Source organism: Anguilla anguilla, chromosome 1 (assembly GCF_013347855.1).
Source record: "Anguilla anguilla isolate fAngAng1 chromosome 1, fAngAng1.pri, whole genome shotgun sequence".
NCBI lineage: Eukaryota > Metazoa > Chordata > Actinopteri > Anguilliformes > Anguillidae > Anguilla > Anguilla anguilla.
The window spans coordinates 23,491,658-23,508,583 of NC_049201.1; the positions used below are offsets into that span (position 1 = coordinate 23,491,658).

The 16,926-nt window shown below is 41.8% G+C and overlaps 2 protein-coding genes across 2 annotated transcripts; both read right to left on the reverse strand.

Annotated features, from left to right (window-relative positions):
• Window positions 1-274: 274 nt before the first annotated feature.
• LOC118225639 (tribbles homolog 2-like) lies at window positions 275-7,974 on the reverse strand. The gene is made up of 3 exons (XM_035414417.1): window positions 6,534-7,974; window positions 5,537-5,829; window positions 275-3,679 (listed from the first exon to the last, which is right to left on the reverse strand). Exons 1-3 carry the CDS (start codon window positions 6,801-6,803, stop codon window positions 3,205-3,207), a joined length of 1,038 nt encoding a protein of 345 aa, XP_035270308.1. The 5' UTR covers window positions 6,804-7,974; the 3' UTR covers window positions 275-3,204.
• Window positions 7,975-8,522: 548 nt separating this feature from the next.
• napba (N-ethylmaleimide-sensitive factor attachment protein, beta a) lies at window positions 8,523-16,910 on the reverse strand. Its single transcript, XM_035393148.1, has 11 exons — window positions 16,676-16,910; window positions 15,325-15,404; window positions 15,080-15,196; window positions 14,420-14,466; window positions 13,831-13,908; window positions 12,846-12,901; window positions 12,404-12,488; window positions 12,210-12,314; window positions 11,813-11,881; window positions 10,936-10,986; window positions 8,523-10,535 (listed from the first exon to the last, which is right to left on the reverse strand). The coding sequence occupies exons 1-11, from the start codon at window positions 16,771-16,773 to the stop codon at window positions 10,434-10,436; spliced, it is 888 nt and encodes a 295-aa protein (XP_035249039.1). The 5' UTR covers window positions 16,774-16,910; the 3' UTR covers window positions 8,523-10,433.
• Window positions 16,911-16,926: the final 16 nt, after the last annotated feature.

Here is a 16,926-nt window from a genome sequence, read left to right on the forward strand (position 1 = left end):
CTCAAAATAGTACCAAGTCAAATGGATTTCGATCTGAAAAGGCTGAATCACATTGTTTGAGCATGTTCCCATGTGGTGCACTAAGTGCTGAAAGCCATTTAGTCTCTGAATAGGTTAATGATACAGTGATCTATAATCCCATATTAAGAGCTAAATTAAAGGAAATTAACTTGGTGCTTCAATTCTGATGGCACATGAATTTAAGTATGGCTGTTTGCTATGAAGAAAATGTGCAAGAAAGAGCATGCACAATGAAAAGAAATAACCGAGAATGTTTGTAAATACACTGTTCCCAGTTTATTTAACAAAGAAAAGTTCGACAATTCATTATGTCACACACTTTACAAACCCTACAGCAGAAATCTTGTACCATGCAGGTTTATTCCAAAAACAGTCAAAATTACACCTCCAACATCAGCACCAACTTCACAGTCCTCAAAAAAGCAGCTCATCCTGTAAGCTTAAGTTGAGCTGAAATAAACGCAGGTTTCATAAATCCACTGAGAATTTAAGCATCTTTGCTTATATATATTTATATATATATATCTTTTATTGTATAAAGCTTTTCCTGCAGGGCAAGCTATAGCATCCACAGGCCATACGCCATGCTGTACGCACAAGCCACAGACAAAAACCACACACAGATTTCAAGTAACATTTTAATAACCACAGAACTTCTACATGAAACTGGCCAGTACATCACCATTTCACAGAACTTGTGCTGGCAGGAAATTAATATGAGGTACTTTAATGCGTGAAACAGTGTTACCCAGGCCTCTGTTTATTTTAAGCACTGGTACTCTTTCAGATCATACTAAGGCTGTATGTGCACATTAGCCCAATATATGAATGCCACTCTTGAGGAAAAAATGGTTTGTACGATCAGACTCCAGAACAATTACAGTCACGTGCTGGCAATTTTGAACTGCTATTCAGCTTTGAGCTTATTCACTTCTATTGACTGTTCTGTACGTGTGTACTTCTTGCACCAGTGATGTGTATCTTACCATGATACTCAATTCACTAAACCATAACAATTTAGCCTTTGACTTTGAAGTGGTGGATTTAGCCAGAGGCAGGCAGTGTGGAATGCCTATGGTAAACAAGGTCATTGATGTGCATGGGCTTAAAAGCGGATTCTGGTTGGTATTTTCCAACCTACTTCTGACCGCTGTAACCGGCCTCTCAACAGAACTGCTTTACTGGATTTGCCGATTTACTTGGTAACAGCATACGAAGGTGAAGGCCATTACAAACCCAATGCTGTTGGAACGTTAATTAAGCCATCGTTTCTTTTTTTGCCGTTACGAGACTTGGCACGGGGGAAACCACCAGGGATTTTGGGCCCCATGATAAGATCTCACACTGGGCCCCACCACCCCAGAACATTCTATGTTCTAATATTTTTTTTAGGCCCCCTGTCAGTCAGGGCCCTTCGAATCGTCCTAACCTCCCCCCTCTTACGGCACCCCTGACGAGATGTCTTAAAGCACAAAGGAACCCTCTCCTTCTTTAGTTCTGCACCCTTTCAAATCAATCTAACAAAAGCTTATAAGTAAGCTGGAAGATCTAACAATCTTTTAAGTCTGTAATGGTTGAATCCCGGTGGGGTTTCTGCTGCATGAGCACGAATGGGGTGCGTGTATGGCGAGGAAAAATCTGACAGACAGGAAAGGCACGTCTGTAAGGGGGGGGGGGGGGGGTGAAATGCATCTTCACGCTCAATACTGTCTGACCAAACCCTTTCCCTGCGGAGTTCGGAATGCTAAGTTTACGGTTTATCCTTTGCATTGCAATTGCATTTCTACGTGAAAACAAAAACAAAAACGATAGTACGTCAAAACCGGTCTCCCTTTGAATTTCCAAATATTACAATTCACACATTTCTTCGCTTAGGCCACCAAAACAGAACAATTTACCCACACCAGCATTTTTCCAATATTATGGAGAAGGAATACACTGTTGTTGCTGGAGTGGTGAAGATATAATCAGATACACTCAGTGAGACAAAGCACCATGAGGCTCTTTCCTGCACCAATAAATATTTAAATTTTCTTTTATGATATGACATTTAGTTTCTGTTTGTTCTCCACGTTGTATTTGGTGTAGATCCCAGAAGCATGCAAGATTCATCACGTAAGAGACTAGGCGCACTACAAGGAAAACGATCAGAAAACAGATGTATCTCATTTAAACATCTGACAATTTTTACATCATAATTGCCGCCCCCTCGTGGGAACTCGTCTTGCATGCAAATGAAACGGCAAAAGCGATAGGACAGATCGAGCTGTTATTTCTTAAAAGTAATTCCCTTACCTTTAAACCAATATATTACCTTCTGAATTACACAGACACCATTTTGTAAGAGCTTGTGAGGTCTGGTGTCAGTTCGGAACCCTGTATAATCATTCCTGATTAAAGAAAGTGGAGGGATGGTCACACCGGCGAAGTAATTTTAATAGCTACTGCATAAAAGATTGTCATCTGAACAGCAGGGCCGTGGGGCAGGCTGATAAATAAATGACTGCCTACTTTGAAGACAACCTCAAAAAAATAATGCTACAAGCTGAAAATTTAACAAAAAAAAAGGAGAAGTGTGAATTTTGAATAGAAGAACGGCATGAAAAATACCTCCTGGCGGCTACAAAATATTGTGCTTGGGATTTGAGTGCACCGCAAGAAAAGTTGCTTCGCTTAATAATGGAAATAAAAACTCCTGAATGTCAGCCAAAAAAATACGTAACAGTACAATGCCTTTGTTGGTCGATAGACCTCTAGTGTAAAACACAAAGGAGTTTGCCATTGTAGTCCAACAGCTGCAGCTAGTGGGATTTCTGCTGATGCTGACTGATAGGAGAAAATGGCCTACCCCCAATTAGGACTTCAATTCTTTCCTCTTTGTTACCGCCTAATATCAATCTACCCTGAGACCGCCAGTCTTGAAGCTACATTTGCTACATTGCATTAGCTCATCTGAATGTAGTAACCACAGAGTGAGGTTTCATGAACGCCATAAATGTGTGGAGCTGCTGATCACCTGACTTGTACAGACCAATCACAAGGCTTTTCCCCGCACAGCAAAGCGCTACGATTGGTTCAAGTCAGCGAGTCGCTGACAACACATGGAAGCTCTGCCCGTGTTAGGGGCTGGCAAGTTCTTCTCGGGAACGGGCAGAGGAGGATTCTGCCCGTCCGCCGCGCCTTTCAGCGCGAGAACGCGTGCGGTTCCTCCCCGGTGCTCACGTCTGGGACGGTCTGGTCCGAGGCATCCTTGCCTTCGGCGCCGTGGCCGGAACCCGTGGCCAGGTTCTCGGCGGTGAGCCAGGGATGGTCCAGGATGTCGCGGGAGGTGAGGCGCTGGGCGGGGTCCCGGCGGAGGATGCTGCGGATCAGGCAGCGGGCCTTGGGCGACAGGCTCTCCGGCAGGCTGAAGTGCCCGCGCCGGATCTTGCTGAACAGGGAGCCGGGCTCCAGGTCGTGAAAGGGGTAGCGGCCCACCAGCATGGTGTACAGCATCACGCCCAGGCTCCACACGTCCGCCGGCCGGCCCAGGTAGCTCCCGCCGCCGCTCAGGACCTCCGGGCTGACGTAGGCCGGGCAGCCGTGCTTGCTGGAGAGAGAGTCGTCCGCCCCGCACAGCACGCAAGCTTCCTCCAAGCTGTCCAGCATGACCACACTCCTGTGAAAGGAAAAACAAGACCAGGTTAAAAACATAGTATATGGCTGGACCTAACACACATGATCCGGCTGACCAATGGTGTAACTGCATCACTCAGTCAATCAGTCAGTCAGTCAGTCAGTCAGTCACTCGCAGACATTTGCGTTTGTAGGGCTGGCGCTGCCGTTGCGGACCAGCCAAAAATATATTGCCAACACAAATATAGCCAATGGCTGGTATCCCCTTTCTCCTCACCCAATAGTATTTATCAGCGCTTGTTGCCGTGACCCCCACTACACATTCAGGAGTGCGCAGACGAGTGGTTGCCCCCCTCCAAAGCTTGTGATGTCAGTCGCCACTTCTCATACTGCAAGTTTGCAAGTCAGCTTCACACAGACATGAGTCAGAGGAAGATACTTCATGTGCACCTTAACAGGCAGACTTGCAGGCACCCAATACACCACTAGGGGGCACTGATGTGTGAAGAAACATGATTCATCCTGGCCAACTGAAATCCTCCTATCCCTGGCCAATACTAAAATCAGTATGTTGCCCGGTGGGGATGCTGCTGGCATGATCACAGTCTCAATTTTATGCAACACTGTGGGACCCATCCATGCACTAGAAGAGTGGCTCAACAGCACGCCAGAGTCATAACCTTACAGCACTAAGCTTAAACAGCTGATGCTGATGTGAGATAAACAACATGGCCAAAAGTATTCAGACACCTGACATCCAACGTCTCATCCGATCCAAATTATGGGCATTAAAATGGAGTTGGTCCACCCTTTGCTGCTATAACAATCTCCACTCTTCCGGGAAGGCATTATACTAGATGTTGGAGCATTGCTGCACGGATTTGCTTCTATTCAGCCAGGAGAGCATTAGTGAGGTCGGGCAATGATTTGGTGATTATGCCTGGCTTTATTGCTGGCTTTCCAAGTGATGCCAAAGGTGTTGGATGGAGTTGAGGTCAGGGGTCTGTGCAGGCCAGTCAAGTTCTTCCACAGCGTTCTCAACAAAACCATTTCCATATGAACCTTGCAGTGTGACCGGGGGCACTGTCATGCTGAAACAAGAAAGGGCCTTCCCCAAACGGTTGGGGAAGCACAGAATGGTCTAGAACAGGGATCAGCAACTCACGGTCCTTGAGGGCAGAGAACAGCTGGTTTTCCACCCTCCCTTTGCCTGGGAGTCAGGTGTGAAGACAGACTGGCCAATCAGTAGCACTAATTACCCAGGAGAAAAGAAAACCAGAGCTCGATTTGGATTTGAGGGCCAGAGTTGATCCCTGGTCTAGAATGTGATTGTATGCTGCAGCATTAAAATATACCTTCACAGGAACTAAGGGGCCTAGCCAAAACCATGAAAACAGCACCAGACCAAGAGGTGCCCAGATACTGTTGGCCATATAGTGTAGGATGGCCCAACTGTGCAACTCAACAGTTGCATAGATTTACTAGAACCATTCAGATTGCATGATTTTTATAGCCGAAGCCAACATCACAAACTTTAACTTCCCTTTCCAAAGCACTATTGACTACCTGCAAGGGTGCTTGAGAGTGCATACCTGTACTTCCTGTATCTATTTAAAGCTTTCTGTCAACCTTTCAAGCCTGCTCTGGTCTGAACTAAGACAAATAAAATGTTGTGTTAACATGATAACATAAGCTCTTATTTACACGAAAGCCCAGTCACTGCTAAATACTCATTCAAATGAGTTTCTAATATGCTTTTAGACGTGTAGGTATGGTAATGTTAATTGCCGGTTCGAATTTCAAGTACATTACCTCATAAATTACGCCCTTGCAATCCTGCAGAGCCTATTGAGGATAAATTATACTTTTTTTTTTTTTTGCCACCACAAGTGCAACTCACCTGTCCTCATACTTAAAGACGAATTTCCTCAGCTTGACGTCTCTGAGCACAAGTCCATTGTCATGGCAATGCGCTACGGCGGAAGCCATCTGATAGAATAGTCTCGCGGCCTCGTCTTCGCGCAGTTTTTTGCAGGACCGCACAAATGAGTGCATATCACCATGGCTTCGCTCGAAGAATACGTAGGCCTTTGTGTCTCCAAGAAGAATCTCCACAATTTGGTTTATATTTTCGTGCGCAGACAGGCAAAAGTATGCAGCCAATGATTCCTGATACCGAGTGATGTCAAACACCTAAAAAGAAAGAGCGAGGGAGACTGACCTTAATGAGGCGAATACTTCACTTAAAATCGTATAGTCTAATATAGTAAGCATAAATTAAATGTAAACCATCAACAAGATACAGGTGAAATTTCATATTAATTAAAAACAATTATAGAGGATGATTCACATCCCCTTTTGAACTATTTTTCCTGTCTCCTGTGCTGTTGACTGCACTTGAAAGTTACTCTATGTTTGGAGACATTGCATCATGTTTCTGTGGAAGGACGGAATGCAACTGTTGCAAATAATCATGACTTGTGTTATTGACAAACACTGAGAAAATCCTTTGTCAAATCGAACCCATTTGAAAACATACACACAACTACACACACATACTATTTTCTATATAACGTAGCCGTTTCTCAAGATTACATTAGATAGTATTATTTACATTTATTTACCGTGCAATAGGTATATTGTCACCAGGAGTCTTATATTACTTAGTCAAAATGAAATCTAAACACCCACTGTTGCATAAATCCAAGGGCATGGATGTTTCTGCCTTCATTGATGCAACTTGGCTTTACTAAATAGTTTAATCAGACGTGTGTCGCTGCAAAATGATTTAGCTATAGTCCTGTTTATTTACAGTCGGTATAGCTATGCAAGCTATCCGTTCAGCAGATAAACCTTTAGTATTGTACATTATGTGGCATTGGTATTTAAGAACTTACCTTACACACGAGCTCTTCTCCGCTGTGCAGGTGAGCGGCCCTGAAAACGTGGTCTCCCTCGATAAGCTCCAACAATAGGTACTTCCCAATGCGAGAGATGCTGTGCGGAAAATTGGTCGCCTCTGGGGGACTTGGAGATCCTAAATTAGGACTGAAGCTTTGAGTTGGTTCGACGGTTCTCAAAAAAGTCAGTTCTTCGTGGTCGTGGGTCTTATGTCGTGATCTGCCATAACGCGATATGTAAATAGGATTTGACCTCTGTATGTTCATGAGTATTCCGAGGTAAACTTGCTTCTTTCAGAGAAACTGGTCTTCGACTGAAAGGACTCCACACTAGCCGTACGCTAATTTTAACAAAGTGAATCGGAACAGTGTGGTCGCTGTCTGGATCCCCTTCGCTGAGCATCAAGTTAGGTGTGCCAGTTAGTAAATTTAACCTAAACCGACTAGATTGCCAACTGTATGTCCTGCAACAGTCAAGTCGAATGTTAGCAATAATAAAAGTCGCCAGTTTTTAAAAAATACGCTAAAACGCAATTCTACAACATTAAGCTAAATTGGCTATTAAAAACAGCGGGTCAGGCTTGAAGTACTCAAACTGCTATAAAATAGAATTACAGCTTTCGTTGAGTGGACAGCAATCGCTGGCTAACCTTTTGTTTCGCAAATAACGGCATCTACTGTAAGATTCCCGTTACAGATCATGGCTTCTCTGGACAATCAGTATTTTGGCAAGTGGAGATACTGCCAACTTGACACCAACCAGCTAAAGAAGTAACAAGAATCCTGGCTGCAAGAGTGTGATATGCAATCTTGCGACTATTTAGATTGCTTGCATTAGTTGCCTTGCATACAACCTAGACCGCTATAACGCGATATTAGCTAAATGTAGCTAGCTCATTGATTCAGCCTGCAAGCTTCTCCCCGTTGCTGAGCAGCCTGTGCGTTTGCAAGAGGGAGCTATTGCTATCGATAAACCAGCAGCCATCTAGCAATTTACAATGACGAAAACTTGCAAACACGGTCCGCACTTGATTAGTTGTTAAGCGAACTAGTTAATGGTGTTTACGCTGAGGTAAAGGGCCGATATTTGTAGCGCTGACGGGCCTCCCACCAGTTATGTCGATATGAGTAGCGTCGCTAGCTAACGTTACATGTATGCCTAGTCCCTAAACAGAGGGCACAAAACCATGCATATCAACAGTGATTCTTTTTGCCGAAGATTTCTAGCTCCGCAAAATATTACGTGGAACTCAAATTGTACACAGGTGCGAATAAGGGACGGCCGGGTTCCCCAGGCCTACCCTTTCCCTTCAGTAGGACATCATTCCCTCCGGTGCAGCTATTTTTAGTTGCTACTTACGTGGCTGGGAACCTAATCCATTCACTGTTATGTCAGCGGCTGCTTCACATCGGACCCTAATGCACGCACTGACTACAGTGATGCTTCCCCCTCCCAGATCCCACCTCAACGTCACACGAGTACAGAGCTTCTATTGGCCCTTAGTACATGTCCATAAAATGTCAGTGTTTACAAAATGCCAAATTCAGAACAAAAGTTAAGCCTTCATTCTTTCCAAGCTACCCAACGTAACATCACTGAAAAACGCCTTAGTTCAGTCCCCTGTTCGTATCACTGGTATTTCATTAAGCTGGTCGGACAAGTTATTGCTTAATATTATCTGGCTTCCGTCAACGAGATGACTCCACCATGGTACGAGAAATATGTATTTGCCTGCATTAAATTCATAAATACAGATGGATTACCTTTTATGTGCAGTTTAAACATCTGTGCTATCTGCAAAGCAAAACACACTACTTTTATATCAGTTTATAACATTGGGAGTCATTTTTATGATATTCTTGCCCATCCTCTCTATGAAGGTTGACAGCCAGCTCAACATTAGGTCACTCAGACTGGGGAGTACAGTACAATAGAGGACTCTCTATACCCTTTCTGAGACATAATACCATTCAACACACAGAACATCACGGTTGAGATAACCTTTATTTCAGTAAATTTCAGCACAAAACACTGTACAAGAACAAATGCAGAACAGACCAGATTAATTCTGAGATTCCGTGATTGGAAGTAATCCTGATATGCAGGTTCACAGTCCCTTAAGTGGGACTTTGAACACTTTTGTAAGACCTCAAAGTTGTACAAGACACATAACGACACCATGCTTGCCGGTGTGTACACAGAAGGTCAGCTTCAATAATAGGTACACATTCACAACACACTTGACACACATTTAGCACATTAAATGGTAAACACAAATGCACCTGTTAAGCTTTTAACACGGTAACAACATCAAGGGAACAGACAATATTTTTTCCCCATTAGTAACTGTGCAAAAATACTTAAGGATTCCAATAACATTTTTTCCAATCACTTAGCATTAGCAATTGTTAACTGTAATATACAATCCACAAAGCAACAAAACAAAAACCATTCTCAATGATCAGTGAAAGATTGTACCAAAAGTAAGAGAACTGAGAACAAAAGGCAGAAACAGACCTAATAAATACCACCACCTTCAAATTCAGTCCTGGCTTACAACAACCCAATATCCAATATGGTAACTGAGGAGTGGAAATTCTTTCATTAGCTTCTTTTCTTTCACAATTGTTTTTTTTTATATATACTGTGACACTTCACAGTTTTTTTGTATTATTTTGTCTGTAATGGTAACATTTGCTGCCTCTTGAAAACGTCTGTTTTGTAAAAGAGATTTAATTTGCCACAATATGTATAAAGGATAAATAAAATTCCGCTTCCTGACAGAACAGCAAATTATTCACTAGTCACACAGAATATCAGTTTTGCAGACCTGCTTATTATTTTTTTGTTAAATTAAGAAGACAATCCTTTCATATTCACACCTGAAAAATTTTATTTGCACTCTTACTACTGTGTGTTGGTTACAAATAGGCTCCTTCCAGCTAAACAATCAGAACATTAAAATGTCCAATCTCAAATAACATCATATGCCGTACCCCTGCTTCTATATTGGACACACTTACTGATATTCCTTCTAGGGAGCGAACATCTTAATCAATAAAATAGCTTTTCTTTTCATTTCTTTGTATGCTGAACAGACAATTACTTTTCAATCATTTCCAGCTTAAGACATTCCTCTACTTATTCACTTATTTTTAAATCAAAGGACATTTTGATGGGAACATTGGGAAAAGGCTTATTTTTATGACTAGATAAGTTCGGAAACCATTAGTCCACATTGTGTGATATTTTTGAAAAGGCTGGGCCAAACAAACACTTTGCTTTTGTTTTGAATAGCATCTTTAGCCATGTGAAGCTACAAAAAAATTTCAGAAAAAATAAAAACAGAACAGAAATTAGGCAACAAAAACAACCTGTCTTTGTTCAGTTGGTTGCTGCTTCATAACAGAAAGATGACCTTTGTTTTGAGGATACATTTCTAAATAAAAAATACTGCATATGTGCTCTCTGCCTATTGAATAATTACAACTGTACAACCCCCAAGACCTGCCATAGAAGCTTATAAAAACAAAAATAATCAATCATTGCTTTATTAGTGAAAATCCTCAGCATGTGTCATTCTCCTGGAATATCCTTGGCCTGTATTACTGTAAACCTCCTGATAATGCCTATCCTAAAACTGCATTTGAAACCTATTATAAGCCCTAATAAAGACCATGAAATAGAGTAGTATCCTATGGGGAACAGGGAACAGAGAGGGAAAAAATGGAGAGTGTGCCATATATGGTCTCGACTCGATTAAATAATCAGAAACTCAAGGCGAGAGCCAACAGTATTACATTGATATATGGGTATAATATTGCAGCTATTCATACTGAAAATAAAGAAATCTGAACCAGGACTTCAGCATGAAAACAGCAAGTTTTTGCAGCAAGTCACTTCAGATCCCCAGCGTCACCCTGGATGGTCTTTTTGATGCGCAGGAGCATGGTGGTTAGCCACTGGTCCAGTCGAGAGATCGAGTCAAACTCCTTCACCTAATGGGTGGACACAGATACGGAGACAGGAGATCAGCTCACCATTAATTCAGAAGATTAAGATTGTTACAGTTCACCCCTTCACCCCCAAAAATACATGGGCAAACCACCATAGCCACAGCCAGAAAATGGAGTAAATGCTATACCTGCATATGGGTTAAGGCATTATGATCCACTGTATTAATGAGAGTTTTGGGATCTAGAGTTTTGATGCAAGTATTTTACTATTTTGATGCATGTTCTGTGATCCACAGTACTGGTCAATGATATGGTCCACAGTGTTAATGCTGGTGGTATGGACTGCAGTGTTGGTGTTCTGATTCAGTTGAATGTTATGATCAACAGTATTGGGAGTTAGAACAAGAAGTGAGAGTGTACACTGAGAGAAATGGCCACTCACAGCCTCAGTGAAGGCTTCACTGTTCTGCTCCTCGTGAGCTTCCAGAAGTTTCTATGGAGAGAGAAGCCGAGAGTCAGGCCTAAAGCAAGGACAGACCATAGCATAGCACAGCATAAACTCACCTGCCTCAAACTACGGGTGTTCATCTTTAACTACTTAAAAGTTTAAACTAATCTATTTTGTCAATGGCTTCAATTTCCTCTATATTAAAAAAAATTCTAAAATTAATTTCACATCTTCCGACCACCCACATACATACATCTTTCATTCCTTTCCTCTTCAAATGGGTAGCTCTTTAATTAACACAAAAGCTGCACTATGTGCTATACTCTAAAGAAATGACAAGTTTTGTCATACAGTACATTTAAAGTGCATTTAATTAGTGACTGAATCATCTTGATCTGTCATTTTCATTGTCACATTTGAGTCTTCCGATTCTGAAAAATCTGTAAAAATTTCACTCTATTATAAGCCTATTGTAGCATAGATATTTTTAATAGCACAGAAGACAGTCACTGACCCTTGTTCGCCACATGAGTAGAAGGAATTAAGGCCTTTCATAAATTGAACTCATTGTCAAACTAATTATTTAAGTATGGGTCATCAGTAGCCTACACTTTCAGGAAGTTTTCTTTTTCCAGATGGCATGGCTATGGTATAGTGGTTGGTCTCAGCATTTTAAATTTGCTTCTGAAATCCAAGTTCATAATTTTTTTCCCACCAGCCACATGCAACAGTGTGTTCTGAGTAGCATTACAGTATTACTTTCAGTTAACCAAGTATATAATCACTGTACTAAAAATGTTAAAACATTAATTATAAATAAAATACTATGATTCTAAATTTATACGAAAAACAAAATATATATGCAATATACCTTCAGGAGTTTGCACTCTCTAGAGTCAGTGAAGGCAGGAAACATCTCCTCGTACTTCTCCACAGCCAGCTGCCACACACGAAGTAAAGTGAGTGATGCAAGTACACATTTCAAATTTAAAGACCTGCCATCTAATCCAGGAGCTCCCAAAATATAGGCTTGTGAGACACACATAATATTCAATCAAAATTCACAACAGACAGATTAAAAGCAATACTAACAATCATGCACCATGATAGTGTACATGTAGTTATTTAAACTAAGGCTACATTCTTTATTTATCAACCTATGCTTTATTAAGGGGTAAGTAACAGAAGATTTATTTTCTCATTCAGGGCGTGCTGGGCTCAGCAAGTTTGGGAACCCCCTGCTCCAAAACAATAAATACTTTTCTGACCTTTGCGTTCAGTTCATCTACTATGAAGTGGCAGAGTGAAGCTTTGAAGAGGTACTCCTTGGCGCTGTATTTTAGCAATGGGTTATCCATGGTGTTGCTGCCAACCTAAGAGAGAGGGGGAGGGAAGAACATCAGTCAAATCACCGCGGAAACCATCTTTGTTGAAGTCTGCGAGCCGATTGGATGACACAAACCTGCTCATAGATTTCAATGGCTTTCTGGTACTGCTCCAACTGTGCGCTGTATGACGCCACCTTCAGCAGGCACTTATTGGCAGAGCTATGGCAGGTGAAGACCGGGGGGGAGGAGGAGGAGAAAGAGGAGAAGGAAAATATGAAAACCATTAGGTTAAAAATCAAAGTAGGAAACCTGAGGTCCTGACTACTGTTAAGCCCAGCTTAACCTTGCAGGTCACACACACACACACACACCTGCAGCTAAACCCTGTACAGCATGCACTCTCACACAGCCCTGGCTTAATCCTGCACGTCACACATTATCACACACCCAGTCTCTTTAAAATTTTAACGGGAATTTAAATAGCTTGTTCCAGTTTGATTAAGATCTTCTTCCAACTCGGCTTCATGAATGCAAATCTAGTGACTGACCCAAATGACGAAGGCATGAATAATTTACCTGTTAGACTCCTCCCCTTTGTAGTAGTCCGCAGCTTGCTCATAGTGCGCAATCGCCTAAGAACACGAGCCACAGGGAAGACAAATAAGGGAGAGTGGTGTCACTTACAGAAATGCATGCATGGACACACAAACGCACACACAAATAGATACACACATACACACACACCAGAGGGAACTGCGTCATGTACATGCAACAGAAACAGAAGAGACTTCACATCACAAACTCAGGATGAAAATTAGCTTTTGAGCTAACCCAATGTCTGGCTGCACTAATGTGCATGATGTCTTGAGAGCCCAGGCAACCAAAACTTGTCTGAAACTACAACACGTAGCAAAACCACTGCGAACTTATGGCTAACGCGTACTCACATTCAATATGCAGGCTCTCAATTGAAATCAATTTTTAATGCCATCTAAAATATTTAAATTGAGCGCACATATGAAATACTGACTGTCATATTGCCTAAATCATTATGCACACACTGTACACACATACACAGCTGGTAACTGAATTTCAGTGTAATGCTTATATCAACCAAAATAAAGGAGAAAAGCATATTATGGCAGCAGTCATATTCTCTCGATACCTGTCTTTTTGAAATGTCAAGTGGGACCAAACCCATCCTCCTGGTTGCTAATCCACTACATTAATTTAAAAAACAATTAAATAAAAACTGAAATTTTCCTGGGTGGGAAGCTCGTTGTTAAGTTCGTCAAAACTGACATTACAGCATTGACAAACCTTAACAACGTGAGAGAAACATAATTAGGGCAACTACATTTAATATCCATTTTGAATGTTATGATTTTGGAACATAAGACAAGTTTAAATAATTAAAATTACAATACAGTAAATTAATGTACATAATCAATAGCACAGTTTCCACTGTGTATTAGGAAAAGATATTTTTATACTATGGAACATTTAACAGCAGATACCACCAATGGCCAGCTTGCATTCTCCAATTTGAGATGAGCCACACCTTTTCTATGTCGACCAGCTCCGACTCGTACACTTCGGCGATGGTGATGTGGTGCTTGGCGGCGATTGTGAACCTTCCCTGTGACCAGAGACAGCAAGTACATTCATGAATGAGGAATTTACACATTTAATTCAGCTCCTTTCACTCATTTTTAACCATCAATCATCAAGCAGATTGATTATTTAGCCAAAGATTTCTGCCCTTGAGGATAATGGGATAATATAGCATTGCAAGCAGTGTTGCATTTTGCCCTTTTAATTTTTGAAAAATATAACGGGTGAGAAACTAGACCATCCCCAACGTCCCCCCTAGCCCCCCACCCGCCCCTGAACAATGGATCCCCCACCCCAAACATTTTTCAAACATGCATCTATACATTCCTTCCTTCATGAGAGAAGCACAGATTGCCTAAGCTTGAACAGTTTCCCCAGGAGTGAACCAAAAATGCCGAGGGAAACTATTTTCCCCCATTCCAACCAGAGAATACTTTGAATGTCGCATCAAAGCTGTGAACTTCAACCACTGCCCAAAGAAACTGTCATTCTGCAGGACTAAATAGACGTTCTTCTTTTCATAGTTAAAATCTTACCATGTCTGTATAAATATCGATGGCTGCATTTAAACAGTTGATAGCCTCTATTGCGTGCATTAGGGAAGAGGAGGGAAAAGGGTAAATGGAGATATTGAAAGACAGGTCAGGATTAACAGAGAGAGAGAGAAGACAAACATAGCTGGATTATTAGCACCAGTGAGTGTCGTTTAAAGATCAGCCCCTGTATCAGTACGTCTGTGGCTCAAAATTCCAATAAACGACTCAAGTTTACTTCTGTTTTTTTTTTTTTTTTTTTTTAAACCAGGAGTCGTATTATTTATGTTACAGCTAAAATTAAAGGGGATGTGTAAATACAAAATATTACTTATGGATTTGTAATCAGTACTGCAAATGGCACATATACCTTTAAGCTACAGGCTGGGCTTGGCTTTCTAATTCAGACTCAAAGACTAAGATCTTTCTTTAATACAGTAGTGTGACAAAGCCTTCATTATTTAAACAGCAGAACAATGACAAGGAAGCTGCACAGCAAGGGCTGTGTTGATACTGCTATGTCTTAACCTGAGGGCAAGGGTGAGGGTCAGCGAAACGTAAGGGGACAGGTGAGTGTTAGGGTCAGCAATAGGGCCAGAGTCAGAATTAGAGTCAGGGCAGGAGAGAACCAGTCCAGGTGAAACACCTCACACTCTCTCTCACCTTGAGGGTCGGCCTTCTTGTAGGCGTTCCCGGCGTCCACGAAGCTGGTGGCAGCATCGTGCTTGCTCTGCAGCTGCAAATGCAAACGCGCGGCTTGGCAGAAGGCGCTACCCGCAGCTGGGGGGGAAGAGATGAAGGATAATGGCATGAGCCAGCAGCCTTATTAACACATTAACTTGCCATTTCCCCAAGTCTTCAATAATAATTCTGCTCATGACTGATCAGTGGTGAAAGCAGTGACTTACCATTCCAGTTCTTGGCCATCTTGAACATATTGGCTGCACGAGCATACATGTCACATGCCTCCTCTACTTTGTGGTTACCCCTAAACACAACATGGAGGGATGTTATAGATTATGAGTCCTTAATATGTACTATGATCAATTAATAACTCCGAACATCTCACAAAAGCATAGTAGAAGCATCAAATTCATTTTAGCACAGGAAATTGTTTACCATTTTTGTGCCATAGTCACCAAAACTATGTGGACCAGCAGTAAAACACTCCCCTTTTTTGTACTGATCTGAGGTCATTGCACAGAGCCCTAATAAATGACCTTCCAGAATGAACTTAAACACCGTATATGAGTTAACTACTGACAACTGAGAAACGACCAGAACAAGCTTTTTCAACCCACAAGCTTGCTATTGTATCAGAAGTCGTTATTTCCGAAAGCAGTAATGGCATATGTCTATCTGGACATTAGCGCTGGTGGTCTATGAAATATGGTATGTAGTACGCCAAAACAGTAGGCAGCCTACGAACGTTTCCAGTGCATTCCACTTGTTTTGCCAAATTCATGGGCCATTCAGAGCTCCCTCGATGAACCGCATTGCAGTTCATGGCCAGAATGGCCAAAATATCCGATTTCAATGACACCTCGTAGACTGTCGCGCCCAATCCGCGGAATCTTTTGCTGAATCAGCCATCCCTTGGAACCGGGATTCTGGGGTGTTAGGGTGAGGGGAAATATGATCTTGAAAATATATTAATGTGGATTTAAATGACATTACATTACTATCACTTAGCAGACGTTCGTTCATCCATAACGATTTAAAGACAAAAATGCTACCATTGCGTAAAACAAACCCTATAAATAAATAAAAAGTGTCAATCTCTACGCTGACCACGAAATCGATGTCCACTGGAGCTGCCCTGTGGTGCCAATAATCACCACATCCCTTGTCTGCAGCTCTACGGTCGTTCTGTCACAATAACAGGCATACATAGCAAGCTATTATTTAAAAACAAGAATTATTTTAACTGTCTCTCGCATGTTTATACACAGGTCATTTCCCCGATAGAAACCCAAACCAGTAGCACCTTTCTCCGCTTACAGTCTCTGAGGAAAATCACTGGTGAGGCCTTGAGGCCTAACGTTAGCTAGCAACCTCCACATCTGCCAGCTGAATATCACCTAGCTACCTAGACAGCTGGTACATTATACATTTAATTTCTGTTCAACGACACCAGGCTTGCTAGCATGGTGACATTAATGTCTAGATCTGACATTTCAAACATAGCTAGCCATCTCGCTGTCATATTAGCCATTTTCATTTTACAGGCTAGCGCAGGCTACCGCATATTGATCTTACCCAAACATTCCACCTAAGAACGAGCCTGACGACTTTACTTTCTTATCTGCTTCAGCCATTAGCTGGATGGCTTCCTTTTCTTTGCCGGAGTTGTCCATTTGTATAAAGATGTTAGAACGCTGACTGTAAATAAGCACGCAATCGAGCTAACTACCTACTAACACCAACAGCCTAATGTTATCTGATGGAGTCCTCCTGATGATGGATGATCACAGCGCAACATATGCAGCAGAGCTAGGCTTATAATAGGT

Coding starts and splice junctions, on each gene's coding strand:
- napba (XM_035393148.1), bottom strand. CDS start 16,773: ATGGACAACTCCGGCAAAGAAAAGGAAGCCATCCAGCTAATGGCTGAA. Junction 13,909..14,419: donor TCGATATTTATACAGACATG/GTAAGATTTTAA, acceptor CTCTGGTCACAG/GGAAGGTTCACAATCGCCGC. Junction 10,536..10,935: donor GTGAAGCCTTCACTGAGGCT/GTGAGTGGCCAT, acceptor TCCACCCATTAG/GTGAAGGAGTTTGACTCGAT.
- LOC118225639 (XM_035414417.1), bottom strand. CDS start 6,803: ATGAACATACAGAGGTCAAATCCTATTTACATATCGCGTTATGGCAGA. Junction 5,830..6,533: donor GAGAAGAGCTCGTGTGTAAG/GTAAGTTCTTAA, acceptor CTTTCTTTTTAG/GTGTTTGACATCACTCGGTA. Junction 3,680..5,536: donor GTCTTTAAGTATGAGGACAG/GTGAGTTGCACT, acceptor TTCCTTTCACAG/GAGTGTGGTCATGCTGGACA.